Source organism: Chiloscyllium plagiosum, unplaced genomic scaffold (assembly GCF_037043375.1).
Source record: "Chiloscyllium plagiosum isolate Xiang-an unplaced genomic scaffold, Cpla_swu_hap1 HiC_scaffold_53X, whole genome shotgun sequence".
NCBI lineage: Eukaryota > Metazoa > Chordata > Chondrichthyes > Orectolobiformes > Hemiscylliidae > Chiloscyllium > Chiloscyllium plagiosum.
The window spans coordinates 21,320,299-21,346,817 of record NW_028270191.1 but is presented as its reverse complement, the minus strand read 5'-3'; the positions used below and the strand labels follow the sequence as shown (position 1 = coordinate 21,346,817).

At 43.0% G+C, this 26,519-nt stretch overlaps 1 protein-coding gene across 4 annotated transcripts in view; it reads left to right on the top strand.

Annotated features, from left to right (window-relative positions):
- The first annotated feature begins 5,875 nt into the window (after nt 1–5,875).
- LOC122543297 (protein lifeguard 2-like) overlaps nt 5,876–26,519 on the top strand; it is a 51,217-nt gene continuing 30,573 nt past the window's right edge. Inside the window, exons 1-4 of one of the 4 annotated variants that reach the window (XM_087985613.1) lie at nt 5,876–6,338; nt 12,656–12,833; nt 23,425–23,528; nt 24,831–24,895. In XM_087985613.1, coding sequence (XP_087841739.1) covers nt 6,108–6,338; nt 12,656–12,833; nt 23,425–23,528; nt 24,831–24,895 — 578 coding nt within the window. In that variant the 5' untranslated portion in view covers nt 5,876–6,107. Of the gene's footprint in view, nt 6,339–12,265; nt 12,361–12,655; nt 12,834–23,424; nt 23,529–24,830; nt 24,896–26,519 lie in introns of those variants that run through there. The other 3 variants (XM_087985612.1, XM_087985611.1, XM_087985614.1) reach the window with 3 other exon arrangements.

Here is a 26,519-nt window from a genome sequence, read left to right as displayed (position 1 = left end):
GTTGTCCTCATGATGACAACTCCTCCTATTCACAGTTAGATGGCTGCTGCAAGCTCCCTACTGTCCCACCTGTAAAGTTATTCAAACAAGGAGCATTGCAACTCACCCTGTGGGACAGCCACACTGATGGTGTGTGATTTGGACTAGTAGATTTTCAATTACTTTGTTGCTGTTATCCTTCTCAGTTGTAGATGTCAAAGACCTGAATGTCTAATATGAAGAAAGACCTTTCACTAAACCTTCACATTTCTTAGTATAAAGAAGTAGAAAACAAATGGTTCAAATTGCAGTGTGCAACACTAATATCTTGCATTTAATTGTTTGCCAACTCTGGTTGGACATATTCCTGGAGGTTTGATCACTGGATATTTGTTTAGGAAATACTGGCCCATAATTTGCAAATTTTATTTGCGCTTACATATAACAGCTGGGTCCCCTGTTGCTGTTTGTCTTTGGCAGCAGCAGCATGTCAAGAGGTACTGGGAAACTCCCAGACAATCTGGGAGGATTGGCAACCTTGTTAGTTTCACCCTCCTACACTATTGCAGTGAAGTATTGTTACGACACGGGGTAAACCCTCCTGCTTAATTTAAACCAGCAACACAGAAAAGATTTATCCCATGCAGTAACCTGTGAAATTTCGAGAGGCCGAGAACTAGTTAAAGTAAAAGTAATAACTTCATTTCTTAAAGTATAACAGAGAATAATTAACTAAAACTATTCACAACTCCTTCCTCTAACCTATTTTTTACCTTCCCCTTCTACTAGTCCAATAAAACCACTCAATTAAGATTTACCAACATTCAACTTTTCAAAAACCAGCCGGACGTCGAATCTTCTTTTCTTCCTCTTAGGGATCTCTGCTTCACAGGTTACTGATCAATAAAGGTAGCTTTAAGAGAGCTATTCTCTGGGAAGCCTACAGATATCATTAGCTTGGCAGTTCTCCTCCCAACTGTTCAATTTTTCCCGGTCTTATACCCCCCAAAAATCGGATTGTGTCATTGGCTTTTAAGATTGTCAATATACTAAATTCAAACTTGATTGGAATTTGATATTTTTCAGAATATAATTTAAACCGATTGGCCTAATTCGAATCTGTTTTGTCATTTCCAGGCAACCAGCTAATCTAGCTTTTGACCAAGTGTCACATTGTTACCTTATTCAGAACACTTGGTGCTGTGTCAGGTAGTTCTGCTAGCTTTTAACTCTCTTAAAGGTACAGTACACCCACGTCTTCGTAACAGTATTAATCAGTTTGAAATACATGGTTTAACACTGCTGTTAAAATTATGGTCCGGGTGTTTCGGTTTCTGGAATTTGCAGACCAGATATACAACCCAAAATGTATTTTGGGATCCTTTATAGGTTCCAATATGCTAATCCACATGGGAATTGTCCACCAGGTTCAAACTTCCATCGCAGTTAAAGCTGGAGTCAGAAACCTCCTGCAGTTCCAAAGTAGTTACCTGGATAGATACCAAGGAAATGTTAGACAGGTTAGACCAAGTCTAACTTCTTGGTAATACACAATGGACAACCCCCCACCCAATCACTGACTGAACCCAAGTCCTGTCTCAAACACCACCTGACCAACCTCCAACCTGATCCAGCTAATCCCCAGGTACCCCTTACCCCAAAGTGATTTCTCGCTTCTACCTCCTTTTTTTTAAGAGCAAACTTAAATCAGGAGTATATTCCTGGTAATTTCTGTCTATTGAGTTCAAACTAGTCAATTTCATAAATACTTAAAGTTTTGGGACTGTAAGATTAACTTTCCCTGGATAAGAAACTACTTGTGAATGTTGCCATGTTCTAAATAGCCTGCTTACGTTTAATAATCCTTAGCTCTGCTATAAATGTCTAAGCTATTTTATGGCTCTGAGATTTCTCTCTTCAGAAAATACATTTCCAACTTAAGGAAGTAAATAAAACATTAAAGTTTGTTACAATTGTAACAGAAAATAAACTTAAATGAGACAATTTACTGATGTTACAACTTTATTAACAGAAATTAACAGGCTGTTAATGAATTTGTGAGCTTTTATCTTGTCAATATTTTTATACTCCCTTCATTTGTCCCATCTTATTTTAGGCTTAAAAACATCCTTCATTAAAGATTTATCAGTAAAGATGTTTTATTTCTCTGTCTTTCTGAGTACTGTCTTATTCTGGTTTCTAATGGCATTTGCGCAATAAGAATCTTTGCTATTCTTATCAGTTGGTCAGTCGGCGTCCGAGGAGCAGGAGAGTCGACGTTTCAAGCATGAGCTCTTAATCAGGAATGAGGGGTTGGCCCAAGGGGCCTGAGAGATAAATGGCTGGGGAGAAGGTAGCTGGGAATGCGATAGGTAAATGGAGGTGGTGGGGTGATGGTGTAGGTTGGCGAGGAGGGTGGATGAAGGAGGGAGAGGATGGTGAATTTCTGCAGTAGATCTTACAGATAGTACACACTGCTACTGTGCATCAGTGGTGGAAGGAGTGGATGTTTGTGATGGAGTGCGAATCAAGTGAGCTACTTTGTCCTGGATGGTGTCAAGCTTCTCAAGTGTTGTTGGAGTTGCACTCATCAGGCAAGTGGGGAGTATTCCAAAACACTCATGATTTATGCCTTGTAGATGGTGGACAGGCTTTGGGGAGTCAGGAGGTGAGTTACTTGCCACAGTATTCCTACCCTCTGGCCTGCTCTTGTAGCCACTGTGTTTATGTGGCTAGCCCATTTGAGTTTCTGGTCAATAAGGATGTTGATAAATGGGGGAATTCAGTGATGGTAACACCACTGAAGATCAAGATTGTTTCGTATTGGAGATGGTCATTGTGTGGTGTGAATGTTATTTGCCACTTATTAGTTGGAACCTGGATATTGTTGAGGTCCTACTGCAGTTAGACATGGACTGTTTCAGTATCTGAGGAGCTGCAAATGGTGCTGAACATTTTGCAATCATTGGCAAACATTCCTACTTTTGATTTTATGAAGGAAGGGAGGTCATTGATGAAGTAACTGATGAAGTAGCTGAAGATGGTTGAGCCTAGGACACACCCCTGAAGAACTCCTGCAGAGATGTCCTGGAGTTGAGATGAATGACCACCAAATAACCATCCGTCTTTTTGCCAGGAGAGTTTTCCCCTGGATATCCATTGACTCCAGTTTTGCAAGGGCTATAGTAAGTACGTTTGTAGATGACATCAAAATTGGAGGTGTAGTGAACAGCAAAGAAGGTTATCTCAGAGTACAATGGGATCTTGATCAGATGGGCCAATGGATCAAGGAGTGGCAGATTAAATAAATGTGAGGTGTTGCATTTTGGAAAAGCAAATCAGAGCAGGGTGTATACATTTAATGGTAGGGTCCTGGAGAATGTTGCCGAACAAAGAGACCTTGGAATGCAATGGACTCGCAGGTAGACAGGGTGGTGAAGAAGACGCTTAGTATGCTGGATTGGATAGAGCATTGAGTATAGGAGTTGGGAGGTCATGTTGCACCTATATAGGACATTGATTAGGCCACTTAGAGTCATAGAGTCCTACAGCATGGAGACAGGCCCTTTGGTCCAAACTGGTCTATGCTGACCAAAATACCCATTTCCCTGCACTTGGTCCATAATCCTTTCTAATCCTTTTAATCCTTTCCTATCCACGTATTTGTCCAAATACCTTTTAAATGCTATTACCCATCTCAACTACTTCCCCTGACCGCTCATTCCATATGTGTACCACCCTATATTTAAAATGTTGCCCCTTGGGTTCCCTTTTATTCTTTCCCCTCTAACCTTCAACTGATGCCCTCTAGTCCTCACTTCCCCAACACTGGGAAAAAGACTGAGTGCATTCACCCTATCCATGCTTCTCATGATCTTATACACCTCTATAAGGTTCCCTCCCCTCAGTCTCCTACATCCTAGCTTGTCCAACCTCTCCCTATAACTCAGATCATTGAGTCAAGGCAAAATCCTTGTAAATTCCTTCTGCACTCTCTCCACTTTAATAACATCCGTCCTATAACAAGGTGACCAAAACTGAATACAATACTCTAAGTGAGGCCTCACCAATGTCCTGTATAAGCGCAACATAACTTCCCAACCTCTATACTCAATGCCTGACTGATGAAGGCCAGTGTGCCAAAAGCCTTCTTCACTGCCCTGCCTACCTTCTTCACTGCCCTGCCCTGACTCCACTTTCAGAGAACCGTGCACCTGAACTCCAAGATTCCTCTGTTCCACAACACTCCTGAAGGCCCTACCATGCACCATGAAACTCTTATCTTGATTTGACTTTCCACTTTTGGAGAACTGCATTCAATTCTAGTCTCCCTGCTATGGGAAAGATGTTGTTAAACTTGAAAGGGTTCAGAAAAGATTTACAAGGATGTTGCCAGGGTTGGAGGGTTTGAGCTACAGGGAGAAGTTGAATAGGCTGGGGCTGTTTTCCCTGGAGCATCGGAGGCTGAGGGGTGACTTTATAGAGGTTTATAAAATCATGAGGTGAATAGCCAAGGTCTTTTTCCCAGGGTAGGGGAGTCCAAAACTAGAGGGCATAGGTTTAGGGAGAAAGGGGAAAGATATAAAAGGGACCTAAGGGGAAATTTTTCACGCAGAGGGTGGTGTGTGTGTTGAATGAGGTGCCAGAGGAAGCAGTGGAGGCTGGTACAATGACAACATTTAAAAGGCATCTGGATGGGAATATTAATTGGAAGGGTTTTAGAATTAATTCATGTCGGTTATCTAGTCAGCATGGATGAGTTGGACTGAAGGCTCTGTTGCCCTGCTGTACATCTCTATGACTCTAGGGCTCCTTGATGTCACAGCAGTTGAATGCGAGCTTGATGTCAAGGGCTGTCACTCTGAAAGACAGAATGACAGTTAAACAGGGATGGATAATGGAGAAAGAAAAGCTGATAATGGGACAATGAGTAGATGACAATGGGTGAGCTATGCTGAAAGCAGCTCATGTCATGACAAGGCCTGAGGTGTAGGGGAATAGGTAAAGGACATAGAGGAAAGTATTCAGGCTCTAAAATTATCGAACTCCATACTAAGTCCTAATGGCTGTGGGGGTCCCCAGGTGGAAAATGAGATGCTGTTCTTCAAGCCTTTGCCTAATTGTGGTTCTCTCTTTCTCTGGGCTCCATCACTCACAATCACCCCCATCCCATCTTCCGCACATGGTCAACCTTTTTTCCTAGCTACCATCAGTTCTGAAGAAGGGTCACTGGACTTGAAACGTTAACTCTGCATTCTCTCCACAGATGCTGCTAGACCTGTTTCTCCTACAATTTCTGTTTCTGTTCTGGGATTCACCCTGGAGACCAGACCAGTATTTATCCCTCAATCAACATCACTCAAAATGGTTTATCTGGTCCTTTTCATGTTGCAATCTGTGGGATCTTACTGTATGAGAACTTGCTGACACTGTGTCTACACTTCAAAAGTACTTAGAGTCATAGAGGTGTACAGCACGGAAACAGATCCTTCGGTCCAACTTGTCCATGCCGACAAGATATCCCAACCCAATCGAGTCCCATTTGCCAGCACTTGGCCCATATCCCTCTAAACCCTTCCTATTCATACACCCATCCAGATGCCTTTTAAATTGTACCAGCCTCCACCACTTCCTCTGGCAGCTCATTCCATACACGTACCACCCTCTGTGAGAAAAGGTTGCCCCTTAAGTCCCTTTTATATCTTTCCCCTCTCACCCTTAACCTATGCCCTCTAGTTCTGGACTCCCCCACACCGGGAAAAGACTTTCTCTGTTTATCCTATCCATGCCCCTCATGATTTTATAAACCTCTCTTCATTGGCTACAAAGCAGTCTGCGACAGTCACTGAGGTCGTGAACGGCGCTAGAGAAATGCTAGTCTTCCTTCCATTGCTCTCAAAACACAAGGTCCTTTTTGTGAAACGCAACACTACAACACCCCAATCCCACTGCCCCCTCCACCAACCCAACTTGAATGACAGGACTCAACCATTAGAGCAAACGCCAGCACCATTCGCTGCGATGTCCAGGTGAAAAGGAGAAAGGCACCTTGGCCACTTTCGGGGCACTGCGGAGATGCCCACCGCAGCGGTACTCGCCAATTGTTCAGGGCTGTGCCCGAGATCCTGATGTGTAATCTGATGCGAGCCTCCCCTGGCTGCTACACTCGCTTGGTATCTTCCAGCCTGCCTGTGTGCATGCCCGTGGATATTGCTAGAAACTGTATTATCCCAGATTTACTGCAGTCACAACAGGCGGCTGGGTCAGTTTCACTGGAAATTAACGAGCAGGAGCACAGGTGTTTGACACTGTCTGTCATCCGCAGTGCAAGTGAGCTCCTCAGAATGACACAAGGAAAAGTAAGTACATCTATATCGTTCAGTTCCTTTTCAATTATAGTATGACAGATTCGTTGTATTTCCAAGAGCGTTGCTATGGTGCGACCAATCTAGTCATGGATCTCCCCAAGCATTTTATTGTCTAATTTTATACACTTAAACAATACGTGCCTGAGAACCTCAGGCTTTCTTTTCTGAACTTCATTCTTCAGTTTCATAGGAAATAGATATTAGTGTGAATATTGGTGCTAAAATAGGGCATCTTCGTGGAAAATTGGACTCCCACTCCTCCGTCCAGCTTTATTTTGAAATCCTTGGAAATCAATTGTTAAACCAGTGTTAGAAACTCAGTTTGTGATGGAATGTAACATTCTATTAGTCCAGTAGGGAAAGGAGTTTTCGAGTGTTAAGTGTTGAATCTTAAACTGTTGGTTCAGCCTTTTTTTCCCCTCCATAACGGTGCTTCAGAGCATTTGAGTGATTGAGGGTGGTGTGCACTCCAAGCTACCTGTGTCTCTGTTCATTGCTGTGGTGCAGTGTGCATACTATTGTTCATTCAGCCATGGATATCACCCCAAAAGGTGCAGCGTCAGATTCCTTTGCAGCTGTTGTGCTGAAGCTGAACGTGTATCTGAGCCACCAATAATTAATTTCCCTCCCTCTCCTGTTTTGGAGGCTCTGACTCATCCTGAGCTATGGTGCCTTGGTTATCAGCATCCTTCCTTACCAGCAAGCTTATGTGTCAGAAAGAGCAACCTATCCAACACACATGCACTTTGCATTATTGTGGAAATAAAACTGGTTTCCCCTTTCCCCTCCCTAAACTGATAAGTAACTCTAGTTAAGACAAAGCAACTCCTCACGAGGTTGGGATTATAATTTCACCTTGTACGTTAGTGAGTGGGGCTTTTCACTATGAAGGTAACTTGGAGTTGTTAATGCAGTCTGTATGCAGGTGTATTGTGGTTATATACTGCACACACTTGGCCCAATCATTCTCTTTTTGTCTCATTCCTGGAGTTTTTGACAGTTAGTGAATTGTGATATCCAGTTACTTGATAATGTTGCTTGCACACCATATTTACAGCAATGAATTGGAGGCTAGGCAGGTGGTTGGGGTTGGGCAGGGAAGGAAAAATGTTTTGGAAAAGGTCACTGGCAGCAGGTAGCACAGGCATCAGTATACACAGGGCAGTTACATGGAGAGGAATGCAATGGGATATGCAGTGCATTCATAGCTATGATCCTTGATGTCAAACTGCAATCTACTTCATTGCCAGGAACCCCCACTCCCCCAAACAAAAAACATTGGAGTCATTGTTTCATACCTGCCTAAAGTTACCTACTTTGGAGTAGTTGTACTTCATCACTGATTCTCCCTCCCTGTCACTTGGGAATTGAGAACTCCTCTGGTCACCACATTGGAGATGTACCTGTTTCAATGTCAGACTTCACCTTAGTGTTCAATGGTTCAATTGTTTGTGTTTGATTATGTAAATCTGTTTATTCCTGATGCTGACTGTGCTTGATTGGTTAAGCTCTGAGTGTGGATTCAGAGGAAGATACACAAACTGTGCAAATACCTGGAAGCCAGAGCAGGAGCATGGATTAGACATTTTAAAACATTGTAAGTAAAATCTGTGAAACATATAGAAGCCAGTGTAACTCCACATAGATCTGAGAGGGAAAATCTGCAGCACTCACCATGAGGCATTTGTTCACCAAAGCCATTGCCCCTCTGTAGTAAGTCATAGTTAAAAACCAAAATGCTCTGCTTCTCATCAGCAACTGAGAGCCTTAATGTATCTTGGTAAGATTTATGAGTATGAGAAATATTTGCTGGGGGTTAGTTGGAGCCTTCAAATCTGAAGTGGACAGATTTTTGATGGATTCGGGAATCACAGGATATGGAGACAAAAGCTGGTGAATGGGTTTGAGAGATTAGCCATGATCTAACAGAATGGTACAGTCAGGCTTGAGGGAATGCATGGCAGAGAATAGTATAGCAGCCTGTAGGAAAATCCGAAAGACTATTTTTATTTAATGTGTAAGAAGTATTTTCTTCCTGTTGAGATCCCAACAAATTCCAGTGCAATGCTTTCCATCTTTGTTGAGCTGGGGACAGGGAAATTATCTCCTGCCAAGTTGGTGGCAAGGACCCTATTGAGCCAGCTCCTTGTAAATGCACAGGAGCGGCCAGAAGGTAAATCATCGACCATTTTTTGGTTCTTCTGTGAAGAAGTTCCTAACATTTATCATACTCAATCCACCGAGAGCCTTCAATTTCCACACAAAGTCCTGCACACTCCTGCGAGCAATCCCTACATTTGTGTCATCATTACAGGATGGTAACATTAAAAGCTGTCAGATTGTAACATCACATTGTTCATTTGTTGCAGATCTATGTGAGGCAGAGATGTGGGGTAGATTCCCTTTGATATTTCCCAATTTCAACTTTGCCCATGGATGGTGATATTGTGGATGAGCTTGGATAGCCAGGCAATAGCACAGCATGAGGGGGAATATGAAATACTTTGGCTGGAATTGTTTGTGACGGAAAGCATTCTGGAGGTGGGCAGAAATACAGTAGGAGAGCTGAAGTAAGATACTGTGAATCATCACTTCTGAGTAGCATTGAGACTTACATGCTCTGACAAAGGCATACGAGCAGAGGCTGAATTTGTTTGTAAACTACAGTGCCATGATGGTGTTGAGTTGTTTAGCAAGGAGAAAATCAAAAATATATTGAAGAATGGCCTCTGTTAAGAGTGTATCGCAACAAAGGATTGCAAAGGGCAGAGATTGCAGCCTGTATGATAGAGGACGAGTCACCTTTAAAGGCCAGAACTGAGGTGGGAACAATGGACCGAGTCAGGTGTCTTAGCTGACAACACTTTCACCTCACAGTCAGAGGTTCCACTCCGAAAACTCAAATACAAAACCTAGGACGTCACTCTCTATGCAGTACTGAAGGAGTGGTGCACTGTCAGAGGAGTCTTATTCCAGATAAATGTTAAAGCAACATTTTGTCTGCAGTCTCAAATGGATGTAAAAGATCACATGACACTGTTTAAAGGAAGAGCTGAAGTGTCAGCACTGGTGTCCTGGTTGATATTTGTTCTTCAATCAACTTCACAAGAACAGATTATCTGATTATTATCACATCACTGTTTGTGGGAGCTTGCTGTGTGCTAATTAGCTGCTAAAACTTTCACATTACAACAAATGATTACACCTCAAAAAATTAAAAATCACACAACACCAGGTTATAGTCCAACAGGTTTAATTGGAAGCACTAGCTTTCGGAGCGACGCTCCTTCATCAGGTGGTCAACCACCTGATGACAACCACCTGATGAAGGAGCAGCGCTCCGAAAGCTAGTGCTTCCAATTAAACCTGTTGGACTATAACCTGGTGTTGTGTGATTTTTAACTTTGTACACCCCAGTCCAACACCGGCATCTCCAAATCATGACCTCAAAAAAATTTAACTGACTGCAAATTTGGGACATCCTAAAGTGAAGAAAGGTGTAAGTTAGTCTTTCTTACAGGGGCAGACAGAAGATGGGATGTCAGAGTGGTGAAGAGTGTAGACTCTATCAGCAGCCTGCCTCTCTGATTGCTGACAGCAAATAGTTTGTCTGAAGAATGCCATGCCAATCATGGAGCTAATACCTGTCAGAAACAGCCTGATAGCAGTTCACCCTGGTGATGTGGGGTTGGAGCTGGTAGAGAGGTGGATACGTGCAGAAGCAAACAAGAGATGTTTTTAAAGCTTGAAAGAACTGCAGAAGCTGTCAATCAGGGACACAAATAGAAGTTGCTGGAAAAGCTCAGCAGGTCTGGCAGTATCTGTGGAGAGAAATCAGTTAACGTTTTGGGATGATTGGCCTTTCCTCAGAATTGCATTTGATTGTAAAATGCTTTAAGTTCTGTTCTATTGATTTCCAGTTTGTGCTAATTGCATTTGCTCTGAGGTTTGCTTTTGCTTATCAGGATGTGGGATTTGGGACAAAAAGTCACTTGTGTGTAGGATTTGACTGGAAGCTTGACAACAGGGCCATGTGATTGAGCTGCTGGCTGTCACAATGCTGGCTAATTCTGTGCACTGACAATATATCAGCTGGCAACAGGTTGGTTGGATAATTTGGTATCAGGCAATTTCACAAGTTTGACAGTGGAATAAGAGAGGGATTAGCAAAGGATTTGAATTGCTCCATGCAGCAATACACATTGGTTAGAGAGTTTGTACACATTGCAAAGTGCTATCCCAATAAATGAGGGGCAAATGGGCTGTGTGTTGTGCCCTCCTCCTGTGCCACCATTATGTTTGAATCTCTACTGGGGGAAATATTTCTCTTTGATGTGCATCAAGTGAGTTTGCTTCATCTCAACCTGTATACAAATCGAGCTCACTGATTGCACAAAGATTCAGGGTCTCAGAACCACCAATGGTCCCATTCTATGTTTGCATACACTAGTTCCATCACCCTCTTGGCTCCTGCAATCCATTTGGGTTGGACAAATTCTCCATTATTCCGAATGCCCCATCTCCAGTCTTCATACTTAACCAGCCATTACTTGCCTTATTCTGTTTTATTTTGGGGAGAGAGTTGCAATACTGCTGTCTTATCCACTCCAGCAAGATAAAGGGAAGGAATAGGATGAAAAACTCTTAATCAAGTAGAAAGTCAAGTTTCACAAATTTCACATTTGTGCGGTGAAAGAAAGAGCTTGCATGTCCAATGCACCTTTCGTACCTCAAACATCCTAAAATACTTAAATCCTAAAACATCCTAAAGTGCAGTCACTACTGTTGCATGGGAAACACAGCAGCCAATGTTTACACAGCAAGATCCCACAAACCACAATGTGATCATGAGCAGATCGTCTGCCTTAGTGATTTTAGTTGAAGGATAAATACTGGCCAGGACACTGGGGAGAGTTTGCCGGCAACTTTTTGTGCAGGTTTATACCATCAGCATGAGATAAATGGTGCCATTTTAATTGGTTGCCTTGCTGTGATTTCTCAGTTATATGACAGTGAGTTGCACTCCCTGATATGTGCTGAACACAGTCAGTTCATTGTTCTGATACAAGCTGAAAATGTGTTGCTGGAAAAGCGCAGCAGGTCAGGCAGCATCAAAGTAGAAGGAGAATCGACGTTTCAGGCATGAGCCCTTCTTCAGGAATTGTTCTGATAGTTGAGGATAAAGATAGATGCTTCAATCTGTCATCACTTTGCTTTTTACAGTTTGTTTTTAAACTAAACATTTCCTTCTTCAGTGTTGCTGGGTCAAAATCCTGCTACTCTCTTTCAAACATCACTGTGGGTGTCCTATACAAAGGACTGAGGTGGTTCAAGAAAGCAGCTCACTACCACTTTCTCCAATAAGGGATGCTGGCCAAGCCACATCCCCTGAATGATAATTGGTAGATTTGATTTGATTTATTGTCACGTGTATCTAAGTACACTGTACAGTGTAAAGCTGCGTTTGTGAGCAGTACAAGCAGATCATAGTAATCAAGCACATACAGATCATACAGTGAAAAAAAACTTGGACAGAATAAGGTATACAGGTTACACTGCACAGGATTTACGTGAGGCAAGATCAGCGTTAACAGGATCAGCATTATTTGAAGATGTATGTTACTGGTATTTATTTCCCCATTGAGTTCAATGTGGGGAAGAAGTTAAATCTCTGAATCATGTAAGACCAATAGCTGGACTTTAAAATCATTCAGAATCTATCTCAATACCTTTCAATTAATTGCATTTCCCCAATGCAATGATCTCCTGAGAAGGAAGCTGACAGAAACAGTGCTTGAGTATTAGTATTAGTGTGTTAGTAATCTCTAGTGATGGGAATTATCAGCATCATGTGGTCTAATCCTCTTCACTAATACTTTTTCTGTATGTAACTCAGAAGGAAAGGTAAGACTACAGTTTCAGGATCCCTGTGTGGCTCTTGGCTTTTGGAAGCTCAAATTCAAAATAATTTGAGCTTGATATACAATGGTAACTTTAGCTGAGAAGTAAAAAGGTAAGGACATTTTGCAACAACCAGCAGCTGATATATTTGTGTAGAGGGTAAACCAGTTCTGATTTTCAAACTCTGACCTATTCTGTTGGAGGCCTAATGCTTTTGTTACATCGAAGAGAGTCCAATTGGCACAATCCATCCTTTTGTAAACTCTATCCAAATCACTGATATCCCCATAAATATGGGAAAAAATGAATCAAAAACTCCCAAATAAGAAGAAGTGGAGGCATTTTTTTTTCAATTTGTGTCACTAAGATCCACCAGATCAATGTATATTATCTTTGTTTCTTTGCAGCTTTTTTCCACAAGTAAAACCTCAAATCCAGAAGGCGAACAGCGAGGGCCTGAGAAAAGAGAACCCATGTCAGCATCAACTGCTCCTCCCACTTATGAGGAGGCAACCTTGGGGGCTAAGAATAACAGTCCATCGCCATCGGCACCTATGCACCCCAGCTGGGCCTATGTAGATCCAAGTAAGTCAAACCTTTTGAAAAATCACTGGAAAGATTGCATTGTACCTTTATTGGTAGCTTTTATTGTCAGGCTTGTGTTTTGCTTCCATTTTTACTGCCTTGTATGTTGGATCTCCAACTGGTGAGTTCTGTAACCTTTCTGTGACAGCAGGTAAGAGGCCTTCTGAAAGACCCTCTGCTCTTCTTGAAATCTGTTGCGAGGAGGCCTACTTGCATGACTTAGCTGGCATGACTTGCCCATTTGGATTTGGTTTTTAAACCTCGTATATGGGACAGCAACTAGAGTCTACTCAAACCCTGCTTGCTTTTCTTTGGGTATGATTGAAATAGGTAAGATGGCATTTGTACAGGGGGATGTCACTGCAAGTATAAAATGCTCCTTGTGCTATTCAGTAGCCTAGCACATTGCTGCATTGATTTTTCTGTAATCTACCTTTTACACTGATACTTAAAGAAGGACAAGTATTGGGATTCTCTAAGAGCTTGGGAAAGAGCTTTCCTTTTACCTTGTACTGTGTATGTACTCAGGATTCACTGTACAATAAAAATGGTCTTACCATTTGACCAACTTTCTTCAGTCATGCTTATGGTTTGAATGAACTGAGGATGACTTTTAGGTCTGAAATATTGACTGCCATAACTCATGCTGAAGCAATGCTCCAAGTTAACTTTATCCATAACATTCATGTATGTATCAAGGAACCCTCTTAATTATCTTCTTTCCAAACCACATCATCCAATTTCTGTCATCATTCCTCGTAAGAGGCTGGTAGCCTTGGGGCAATGTTACTGGGGTAGTAATTCAGGCTTTTTTATTATTCATTTGTGGGATGGGGGTATTGCTGGCTGGCCAGCATTTATTGCCCATCCCTAGTTGTCCTTGATAAGATCATCTGGTCATTATCACATTGCTTTTGGTGGGAGCTTGCTGTGTGCAAATTGGCTGTTGTTTTCCCTCCTCCAACAGCGACTACACTTCAAATATTGCATGTAAAGTGCTTTGAGGCATTTGGTTGTTGTAAAAGGTGCTTTAGAAATGCAAGATTGTTATTTTTACATGCTCTTTTTAACAGTCTTTTAGCACTCTGACCTGTTAACTCCTGCTAAGCTAATGAGAAGTGCAGTTCTGGGGAGGTTGCTGTGGCAATGACCTGGATGTGAAGATCACCTGCGGTGCAATCTGTTTTGTTCAGCTGACAGGCGATTCATTGCATGGAGCAGAGAAACAGGGTTTATAAGGTGATCATAGCAGATGGTTAAAAATCACACAACACCTGGTTATACTCCAACAGATTTAATTGGAAGCACTCTAGCTTTCGGAGCGCAGCTCCTTCATCCACAATCACCTAATGACCAACACTCCAAAAGCTAGTGCTTCCAATTAAACCTGTTGGACTATAACCTGGTGTTGTGGGATTTTTAACTTTGTCCACCCCAGTCCAACACCGGCATCTCCAAATCATAGCAGAGGATGGCTGTGTGAATTAATAATCCTGTTCCCCTGCTTATTCAGTACATGACCATGAGATAGGCTTTGGAAACTATGTATACATTGTTCCCAAATGTCCCTCAGACCCTCTGCCACTTGGTTGACATTACTATGGCAGACGTGTAACAGACATCCAATGGTAACTTTAACCTAGCTAGCTGGGGAGGGGCTGAACTTACAAATGCTTGCTAACCCATCTGTTCTCATGCAATATTAATGTTGGTTTCCCCTTGAATTGGTATTCACAGAGTCCCTACAATATGGAAACAGGCTATTCGGCCCAACAAAATCCACACCGACCCTCCAAAGAGTATCCCACCCAGGCCTATTCCCCTACCCTAGACTCTACATTTCCCCCTAACTAATACACCTAGCCTACACATCCCTGAACACAATGGGCAATTCAGCACGGCCAATTTATCTAACATGCACGACTTTGGACTGTGGGAGGAAACCCACACAGACACCAGGAGAATGTGCAAACTCCAAACGGTCCCGAGGCTGGAATCAAACCCAGGTCCCTGGTGCTGTGAGGCAGCCGTGCTAACCACTGAGCCACCGTGCTGCCCCAATTGCAAATTGTCCTGACAAGTACAAGATGAAAAGCTTTGACAAAATGTGTCTTCTTTCTCTGCAACACTAAAGTTGTAGCATTTATCAATAACTTATTTGTTAAGCATTAATATTACAATGTTGCCTGAGTGCCAGCTTGTTTCAGTGGTTACACTCTTACCATGAAGTTTGTGGGCTCAAACCTTACTTGGGATCTCCTCCTCTCCATCTTTCTTCCTCTCCTCTCCATCCCTCTTCCTCTTCTCTCTGTCTCTCCTCCTCTATGCCTCTCCATTTCGCCCCCTCTCTTTCTCTCTTCATCCTTCCCTCTCTTTCCTTCCCTCTTTCTCTCTTTTATTCCCTCCCTCTTTCCATCTCTCTTCCAGATCTGTGTGTCGACAACTCTAACTCTGTATTGCGCTCTCTCTCTCTTTCTGCCACCTCCTCCCTCAGTCACTCTTGGCTTTTCCCGACTTTTCCATCTTTCACCAATCAGAGTATGGGCTGTCAGTAGTGCTGGAGGAGTGTCAGCTCCCCTATACTCAGGTGATGCATGGCCTCTGTCATTGGACTTTCTTGTGCCTAGAAAATGGGGTCTGGTCAGCCAGCTGCCTTCCAACCTCCGTAAGCCTGAACTCATCCAAAACTTTGCAGCCTATGTACTAATTCATCAAGTCTTATTCACAGAATCACAGAATTGTTACGGTGCAGAAGGAGGCCATTCGACCCATTGGATCTGCACCAGCTTGTTAAACAAGTATCACTACCTAGAGCTGATTTTCTGTCTTGTCCCCATGCCTTTCCACACCATTTTTCTCCCAAAAAATCATTCAATCCATCAAATACCTCAATGGAATCTGCCTCCCCCACATTCCCAGGCAGTACATTCCAGACCCTAACTACTCGCTGGGGGAGAAAGGTTTTCCTCACCTCTCCCTCACTTCATCCCCTTCAATCTCTGTCCCCCTCGTTCCTGTTCTTTTTCCATGTGGGAACAGCTTCTCCTGATCTACTCTGTCCAGCCCCCTCCCCCCATGATGTTGGAACCCTCTCTCAGATCTCCCTCTCAGCCTCCTTCTCCCCAAGGAGAACAGTCCCAATGTCTTCAATCTCTCCTCCTCACTGAAGTTTCTCATCTCTGGAACCATTCTGATAAATCCCTTCTGCCCTCTCTCTCCAATGTTTTCACATCTTTCCTATAGTGTGGGGCCCACAACTGGACACAACCCTCCAGCTGAGGTCTAACAAGGGTCTTGTACAAGTTCAACATCACCTCCCTGCTCTTGTTCTCTATGTCCCTATTAATAAAGCTGAGGACACTGTGTGTTTTATTAACTGCTCTCGCCACCTGTCCTGCCACCTTCGATGATCTGTGCACAGATACACCCAGCTCCCTCTGCTCCTGCACCCAGTTCAAATTGTATTCTGTCTTTTGCATTGCCTTTCAATGTTCTTCCTACCAAACTGCATTACCTCATACTTAGAGAGACATAGAATCATACAGCATGGAAACAGATCCTTCAGTCCAACTCACCTGTGCCAACCTGATATCATAGAATAATAGAATCCTTACAGTGTGGAAACAGGCCATTCAGCCCAACAAGTCCACACCAACCCTCTGAAGAGTAACCCACCCAGACCCATTCCCCTACCCTATTATCCCTGACTAAGGTACCTAACCTACACATCCCTGAACATTATGGGCAATTTAACACGGCCAATCCATCTGACCTGCACACCTTTGGACTGTAGGAAGAAACTGGAGCAGCCAAAGGAAACCCACGCAGACACAGAAGAATGTACATACTCCACACAGACAGTTGCCCGAAGCTGGGATTGAACCTGGGTCCCCAGCGCTGTGAGGCAGCAGTGCTAACCACTGAGCCACCGTGACTAAACTGATCTAGTCCCACCTGCCAGCTATCCCCCTAAACCCTTCCTATTCATATACCCATCCAGATGCCTTTTAAGTGTTGTAATTGTATCAGCCTCCATCACTTCCTCTGGCAGCTCATCCCATACACGCACCACCCTCTGTATGAAAATATTTCCCCTTAGGTTCCTTTTAAATCTTTCCCCTCTCACCTTAAACCTATGCCCTCCAGTTCTAGACTCCCCTGCTATTCATCCTATCCATGCCCCTCATGATTTTATAAACCTCTATACCCCTCAGCCTCCGACACTCCAGGGAATACAGCCTCAGTCTATTTAGCCTCTCCCCATAGCTCAAACCCTGCTACCACAGCAACATCTTTGTAAATCTTTATACCCTCTCAAGTTTCACAAGATCTTTACTATCGTAGTACATTGAACCTCATCTGCAGCCTCTCCACCTACTCCACCAAATTGTCAATGTCCTTTTGGAGCTCCACACTGTCCTCCTTGCGGTTTACAATTCTTCCACATTTCACGTCTTCTGCAAACTGTCCCCTGCACACCAAGGTCCAGATCATTAATATTAATCAGGAAAAGCAAGGGTCCCCATACCAACCCCCGGGGATCTCCACTACAAACCTTGCTCTAGCTGGAAAAGTACAGATTGATCTGCTCTCTATTTCCTATCACTCAGTCAATTTTGTATCCACACATCATTCACTGTGCACACTAATTGGCATCCATTCCCAGTCCAACAATACCTGAAGTTTATTATTCTCATCTTGTTTTCAAGCTCCTCCACAGACTCCTAGTGGGGTTTGACAACATAGTGCTCAACTTACTTGTCTAGGAATCCAGGCAAATAGAATATGTTTATGATTCATTCATGGGATGTGATTGTCACTGGCTGGGCCAGCAATTATTGCCCATCCCTAGCTGCTCTTGAGAAGGTGGTGAGCTGCCTTCTTGAACCACAGTGGCCTATATGCTGTAGATACACCCAACATGCTGTTAGGGAGGGAATTCCCAGGATATTCACCCAGTGACAGTGAAGGCACAGTGATATATTTCCAAGTCAGGATGGTGAGTGGTTTGGAGGGGAACTTGAAGGTGATGGTGTTGCCATGTTTCTGTTGCCCTTGTCCTTCTAGATGGAAATGGTTGTGGGTTTAGAATGTGCTGTCTAAGGATCTTTGGTGAATTTCTGCAGTGAATCTTGTAGATAGACACACTGATACTAATGAGTGTTGGTGGTAGTGGGAGTGGATGTGGTGCCAATCAAGTGGGCTTGGATGGTGTCAAGCTTCTTGAGTGTTATTGGAGCTGCAATCATTCAGGAAAATGGAGAGTATTCCATCACACTCCTGACTTGTGCTTCATAGATAATGAACAGGCTTTGGGGAGTCAGGAGGTGAGTTACTCGCTGCATTATTCCTAGCCTTTCACCTGCTCTTGTAGCCAATGTATTATTTGGCTAGTCCAGTTTAGTTTCTGGTCAGTGGTAACCAACAGGATTTTGGTAGTGGGGGATTCAGTAATAGGGATGTCATTGAACGTCAAGGAGCAATGATTAGACTGTCTCTTGTTCACAATGGTAATTGTGTGCCACTTGTGTAGTATGAATGTTACTTGCCAATTGTCAGCCCAAACCAGGATATTGTCCAAATCTTGTTGCTTTTGGATACAGAATAATAGAATCCCTGCAATGCAGAAAGAGACCATTTGACCCATCAAGTCTACATCAATACTCTGAAGAACATGCCACCCAAGCACACCCTATCTGTGCAATCCTGCATTTCCCAATGTCAATCCACCTAAGTTGCACATCTTTGAACTGTGGGAGGAAACTGGAGCACCCAGAGGAGACCCACAAAGACATGGGAGAATGTGCACACTCTACACAGCCAGTTGTCCAAGGCTGGAATCAATCGCAGATCCCTGACACTGTGAGGTATTTATGCTAACCACTGAGCCACTGTGCCACCCAGATAGTCTTGATGTCTGCGGAGTGGTGAATGGTATTGGAATGTTGTGAAGTCATCAGTGAACATCCCCACTTCTGACCTTATGATAAAGGGAGGATCTTTGATGCAGATGAGAACGGTTAGGCCAAGGACATTATCCTGAGGAACTCCTGCAGACATGTCTTGGAGCTGAGATGACTGACCTCCAACAACCACAACATCTTCCTATGTGTCAGGTATGACTCCAACCAGCGGCGAGCTTGCCCCCGATACCCATTGATTCCAGTTTTGCTCGGGCTCCTTGATGCTACACTCGGTCGAATGCAGCCTTGATGTCAAGGGCTGTCCCTCTCCCCTCCCCTCTGGAATTCAGCTCTTTTGTCCATGTTTGAACCAAGGCTGTAATGAGGTCAGGAGCTGAGTGACCCTGGTGGAACCCAAACTGGGCGTCACTGAGCAGGTTATTGCTGAGCAGGTGCTGCTTGATAGCACTGTGGGTGGCACCTTCCATCATTTTACTGATGATCGAGAGTAGACTGATGCAGCCGGGTTGGATTTGTCTTGCTTTTATGTACAGGACATACTTGGGCAACTTTCCACAGTCTTGTAACTGTACTGGAATAGCTTGGCTAGAGGAGTGGCAAGTTCTAAAGGACAATTCTTCAGTACTATTACCAGAATGTTGTCAGGACCCATAGCCATTGCAATATCCATTGCCTCCAACCGTTTCTTGATGACACATGCAGTGAATCGAATTGGCTGAGAACTGGCATCTATGATGGTGGGGACCTCTAGAGAAATCCGAGATAGATCATCCACTCTGGCTGAAGGGCCTTGCAAATGCTTCATTCTTATCATTGACTGGTCCAGACACATGCATTTAAATTCCCTCTTGGCAGCTGGGGAATATACATTGAAGCAAATAAATAAATCGAGAATAAAAAAAATTAGTATCAAGAATGGTGACTATGAAACTACCAGATTGTTGTATAAACCCATCTGACTCACTAATGTCCTTAAGGGAAGGAAATCTGCTATCCTGATCCTGTCTAGTCTGCATGTGACTCCAGACTCACAGCAATGTGGTTGAATTTTAGCTGTCCTCTGAAATGGCAGGACAAACCTGTCTGATGTATTCGAGAAGGCAGTTCACCTTGACAGTGGAAAATACATGTACGCTTTGTCAGTGATGGCTGCATTCTATGAATGAATAGATTTTTAAAATGCTCCCTCCCTACATCCATGTCTGAATTAAATGGAAAAGAAAATCCCTTTCTATTTGCAGCAGTGCCTTCAGTTAACTTGGTTCCAAGCTCTGGATTTCCTTGCTAAATCTCTTGACCTCATCACCTCCCTCTCCTCTTCCAAAAGACATATTAAAAACTATCTCTTTGACAAATCTTTTGGTCACCTATCGAAAATTCTCTTTATCTGGCTCAGTTTTGAATTTGATTTGATATTAATCCTATGAGGTGCCTATGGCATGTTAAAAGTGTTATATAAATGCAATTAGAGTTATAGAGTCCTATAGCACGGAGATAGATCCTTTGGGCCAAACTGGTCCATTCTGACCAAAATGTCCATCCACGCTAACTCAATTTCCCTGCACTTGGCCCATATCCTTCCATTCCTTTCCTATCCATGTATTTGTCCAAATGCCTTTTAAATGTTGTTCATGTACCCGCCTCAACCACTTCCGCTGGCAGCTCATTCTATAAGCGTAAAACCTTCTGTGTAAAAAGGTTGCCCTTCCGATTCCCTTTTGTTCTTTCCCTGCTAACCTTAAACTGATGCCCTCTAGTCCTTGTTTCCCCAACCTGGGAAAAAGACAGTGCATTCACCCTATCCATGCCTCTCATGATCTTATACACTTCTATAGGGTCCCCCCTCAATCTCCTACGCTCTAATGGAAAAAAGTCCTAGCTTGTCCAACCTCTCCCTGTAACTCAGACCATTAAGTGCTGGCAACATCCTTGTAAATTTCTTCTGCACTCTTTCCAGTTTAATTACATCCTTCCCATAGCAAGGTGACTAAAACTGAACACAAGTTAGGTAAGGGGTAAATGTCGGGGTGGGTGGTGGGTCGATGTGGACTTGTTGGGCCAAAGGGCCTGTTTCCACACTGTTATGTAATGTAATCTAATCTAATATAATACTCCAAGTGCAGCCTCACCAATGTGCTGTATAACTGCAACATAATTTCCCACCTTCCATACTCTGACTGATGAAGGCCAGTGTGCCAAAAGCCTTCTTTGCTGCCCTGTCTACCTGTGGCTCCACTTTCAGGGAACAATGCACCTGAACTCTGTTCCACTACACTCCTTAAGGACCAATTATTCACCATGAAACTCCTACCTTGATTTGACTTTCGAAAATTGTTGAGGAATAAGCAACTACAGATCGATTGCCAATCATGGCATATGAAGAGACACTTTACAAGTCCACATCGAGTTCTAATACGTTCCCAGATCTTTACAAATACTGTGCATTACATTCATGACGTACAGTTCGCCACAAGGTGGCCGTGTAACCAGTTCTGAAACAAATGCAGCTTGTTGAAGTAGCGATTATTGGCCACCAGCGGCGCTGTGTGCCAGTCTTTTATTGCTTTGCAATAGCTGCAGTAAATCTGTTTCACCACAGTGTGGCTCTATAACGCGTGTCTATGAAAGTTAACACTGCGACACGGTGATGAACTGGTTACAGGGTAGCGAGAGCACAGTGATCAGCTGAATGATGCCATAAGCTGGTGCACTGGTGACTTAAGTTCAAATAAATCCCACAGCAGCGGGGAAATTCAAGTTTAACTGGTTAAATAAATCTAGAGTTAAAAATACCAATCTCAGTACTTATGACAATGAAAGAAATAGATTGCTGTAAAAAAAACGCTGCTTCACTCGTGCCCGTTATGGAAGGTAATCTGCTATCTTTAGATGGTCCAGCCTACATGTGACTCCAGGCCCATTCTTAACGTCCCTCAGTTGAATTCAAGAAGGCAATTCATTACCACTTCTCAAGAGCAATTAAGAATATTCAGTAAAGTGCTGGCCTGAAGGGTCTGTTTCCATGCTGTACATCTGTATGACTATGACTCTAACCAATGCATTATCAGTTACAACACTGGCATTTATCCAACAATGTAGGAAATTGCCCAGGTATGTCCTGTACATAAAAAGCAGGACAAATCCAACCCAGCCAATCCTCAGATACTGAAGCAATCCATGTTCAAATGATGTGGAGGAGCCGATGTTGGACTGGGGTGGACAAAGTCAAAAATCACACAACACTAGGTTATAGTGAAAAAGGTTTATTTGAAAACACAAGCTTTCAGAGCCTCACTTCTTCTTCAGGTGCTAGCACCACTTGTCTTTTAAATAAGTAAAATTTAGGATCTCGGCTATCTCCTTAATATATTTTGAAGGGGTTTGGTCTGGTCCATAACACCAGAGACAGCCAACAGGACGATTCAACAGCAGACGCACTGTCGCAGGAAGATGCAAAAGAAAGAAGAGCGAGTGCTCACTGAACAGAAAACATGGGTGGTGACAAGTTGTCAATGACAAAGATCATTTGGCTGCCAACAATGTGATTTGTTACCAGGTAGAAGAATAGCTTGTGGCTGTGACTGCTTGATCAGAAGCTAACTGGACATCTAAAAAAGCAGGTGGTCCTTTTCTCTACAGAGAAAAAAAAGTCTCAAGCCTGACAGAAGTCAGTTTATTTCACCTCATAAGTTGCTGTAAGCCATGGCTCTTAACCAATAAGTCAAAGACTTTAAATGGGAACCAGTCACTCAGTGCCACATGCAAGCAAGCGAAAGGACCTGGGAAAAGAAGATTGAGGAGCAGCAAGTCCTGATGAGACAAAAGGATCATCACAGAGAACTTTGTGGACAGTGACCATTGAACTGCCTTCTCAGTCTTTCCTTGCACTCAAAAAGATAAAGTCATGGATGTTGAGTGTTTGTGGAGGGGACGTTTTATAAGCAAGTTAGAGTTTTATCTAGTAGAGTTATATGTTAACAGTTCATTTGTTTAGTTACAGCTAGACTATTTATTTGTAATAAATAGTCATTCTTGTTAAGTACAGAAATCTGGTCCATGGTCTCTGTCAACCTGGGTCTAAAAGACATGTAAATTGGGAATTTTATGTACTTTTATAAAGTCTTTTTGTTTTGTGACAAAATCGGTCATAACTTGCTGTGTAACTTGTTGTCTCTTGTTCTTTTGTGAATATCGGTGCTTGATTTCCAGTGTGCTACCGTAATAAGACATAATATCCTTCAAAGTAAGTATTTCATTTGCTGTAAATCACTTTGTAATGTCCTGAATGATGCCAAAGAAATACCAGTTTGTTTTTCACTTTCAAATGTCACTGATTTGCAATAGCATGGAAACAAAGTCACTGCCTGTATTGTCTAAGGATGGGAATATACAACTGACTGCAGATGGTTAGCCAGTTCAGTTGGGCTGTCTTGTGAAGATTGTTAGGACATCTCCAATGGGCAAAGTGCAACCTGTGGGAAGGTGACATTGAATCAGATGGGTGTGTGGAGGCCTAGAACATTGCACTAAAGATTTTGGAGTGAGACATAAACCCACAAACCCCAGGGTCGGAGTGACAGCTGGGCACCAGGATTTCAGTTTTGTTTTTAAAGGTGTTTGTCCTGGTGCTGGATTGACAAATGTTTTCCATCTCTCATTTTGTTCAGGCCGCAGCCCAAGTTATGGAAGTGCAAGTTTCTCTGGTGAGAGTGAGCTGTTTTCCTCATTCAGCTGGGATGATAAGAATGTTCGGCGGGTTTTCATTAGGAAGGTAAATAGTCGAGCCTGAATTTTCACAGTTGCCCTCATTACTAAGTGTCACATGTTGAACTTGCCTTTGCTTGTTGGGATTCCCCTTCCATTATTGTCATATTTTTTAAACATTCTCAGTTTCTCTCTTAGTCTCCCTTTTACAATACCCTCCTGTTTTCTTGTGTTCATTTTTGCAGATGGGAGGGGGCTTCAGTAGCGCACAGACTAGAGGGGCTGAACAGCCTGTTTTCTGTGCTATTGTTCTCTGCAAATTGTGACTAAATGTCTGGGTGCAAGAGGATAGCTTTGCTGATCTCTTGTTGGAATTTCTTATGTGTTTACTTTTATCAAATCTATCCTTATCAAACTCGGCTTTGTATTTTCCTTTTTTTTGTTTCCTTTGAATGCAATTTCCTGGCATATCAAACACTACAAAGTTTTCTTGATTAAACATGAGTGTGCATGAAGGATGGTTTAAGTTAGTTAAAACTGTTATTCCACAGTAGGTGGGTGGCACGGTGGCTTAGAAGTTAGCACTGCTGCCTCACGGTGCCAGGGTCCCGGGTTTAATTCCAGCCTCGGGTAACTGTCTGTGTGGAGTTTCCACATTCGCCCCATGTCTGCGTGGATTTCCTCCGGGTGTTCCGGTTTCCTCCACAGTCCAAAGATGTGCAAGTTAGGGTGGATTGGCCATGCTATAGTATCCAAGAATGTGCAGGCTAGGTAGGTTAGCTGTGGGAAATGCAGGTTTACAGGGATAAGGTAGGGGGGTCGGTCTGGGGGATGCTCTTTGGAGGGATGGTGTGGACTTGATGGGCTGAATAGCCTGCTTCCATACTGTAGGGATTCTATGATATTATGAAGTAAAGGAATCATTTGAGGTAACATGGAATGATACAAAGTACAGTATTGTATTTTTTAAAGAGCACTCCTACACCTCTGCTCTTTCCCCAGAGCTTTTAAATCTTTTTCCTTAAAGAATTTATGCAATGCCCTTTTGTAATGTATTCTGCTTCCATCCCTCTGTCTAAGTCTTTTTGATCTATACATTCTTGCTTACTATGATCTACCTCTGTTGCTCGTAAACAAAGGTTTTCACTGTACCTCTGTACATGTGACACTAAATCAATCAAATCAAACTCACCCCCCTTTCAGGTAATGGATTCTAAATCATCATAACTTGCTGTGTAACTTGTTGTCTCTTGTTCTTTTGTCAGTTGCATTTAACATTTGTTGGCTGAGAATCATTTTAAAAGCCATGTTTCTTTGCTGTTTCAGTACCCTTTGTCAGTGGTTGATGGCTTGTTCTTTTTTTCTGAAGGTCTACATCATCCTGATGATTCAACTCTCCTTCACGGCTGGTGTTATTGCTCTGTTCACCTTCTGGTAGGAGACTATTGGTTCTGTTTTAACAATGTCACTTTACAGGTTAAACTAGTCTGATTGATTGCACCAACATGGGGGGGAATCCATCAATGTAACTATTGAATATTGAATGATCTTCTGGGAGTCAATAGGGGATCAGAAGGTGAATTGCTTCTGGTTTGAATTGGAGCTTTTCAATTATAGATTGTTTCCTCCCATATTGAATATTTTTTCTTAAATTTTGTGCTCTTCAATCCATTAAGGCCCGGCAAATATTTTCTATTTTAAGTAGCAGGGTGCCAGTGCCCTCTCCAACAAAGTGGCACAACAGTGCAGTCATGTAATGCCTCTCAATTTAAACCAATGTGTCCTTGTGGCAGTTTTGATGATTGAGTCAAGTGCAAAATCTGAAGTGACGTGGGTTTTGAGCCTGAACCCACTGGGAACTGGGCTTGGAATAATCCCATGCTCACTTGGCATTGGGCAAATAGTGAGAGGAACTTCATTTGCTTTGTCCAATCTGATTCAACCTCAAACTCCAGAAGGAAAAGGAGATTTTTGCAACAAAATAAGATGCTATCAATGGTTTTTGTTTTGCACTCATCAAGGCCAACAATAAATTCCAAATTTCAAAAGAAGGCAATGATTTTTATGGTGTGGGGGAAAGGCATTGACATAGAGATCGCGCAGGGGAGGTATTGGCCCCAAGGCTTTTCTTTCATTTGGAAAAAGCACATTGTCTGGACATATTTGTTTTTACCTCCAAGTTCTGTGCATGTTGCTTCCTTTAAAATTTGGCATTTTTGCATCTATCCTGTTAACAGCAGGTGACTTTCTTTCAGCAATACTTAAGTTCTGGGTGGCATGGTGACTTATTGGTTAGCACTGCTGCCTCACAGAGCCAGAGACCCAAGTCTGATTCTAGCCTCAGAACTGTCTGTGTAGAGTTTGCATGTTCTCTTTGTGCCTGTGTGGATATCCTCCGGGTGCTCCAGTTTCCTCCCACAGTCCAAAGATGTGTAGGGTAGGTGGGTTGACCATGCTAAATCATCAATAGTGTCCAGGGATGTGTAGGTTAGATGGATTAGCCATGGGAAATTTTCCACAGTGTCAGGGATGTGCAGGCTAGGAGGATTAACTATGAAAAATGCAGGGTTACAGGCATAGAGTAGGGGGGTGCGCCTGGGTGGGATGCACTTTGAAGAGTCAGTGTAGACTCAATGGGCGAAAAGGCCTCTTTCTGCACTGTAAGGGTTCTATTCTAAGTGCGTCTTTGAAAAGGAAAGCATTTATTGACCATGTTTTTGTACATGTTTGTTCTCCCGTCCCTTTCTTTTGGATTTCTTGACACCTTGTGAAGATGGCACAGACTTGGCTTGCTCCCAATCTTCTCTCAATGGATCTGGAGTTGGTTGCTAGAAGTTACTTCACTGAACTGGCTCAGCCTGTCACAAACCAGGCTGCCAATTGTCTGCTGCCAAACCTTACACAGCCGTACCCACCCTACTGTGATAGTTAGCTTACTGAACGGTGCTTCGCTCAGAATGTTCAGGCCAATATTCTTTCCACTTTTAGCTTAACAATATTCAGACATCAAGCACTCATCTTGTCCATGGGCTGAGTGAGCAAGTGAGAAACTGGTGCC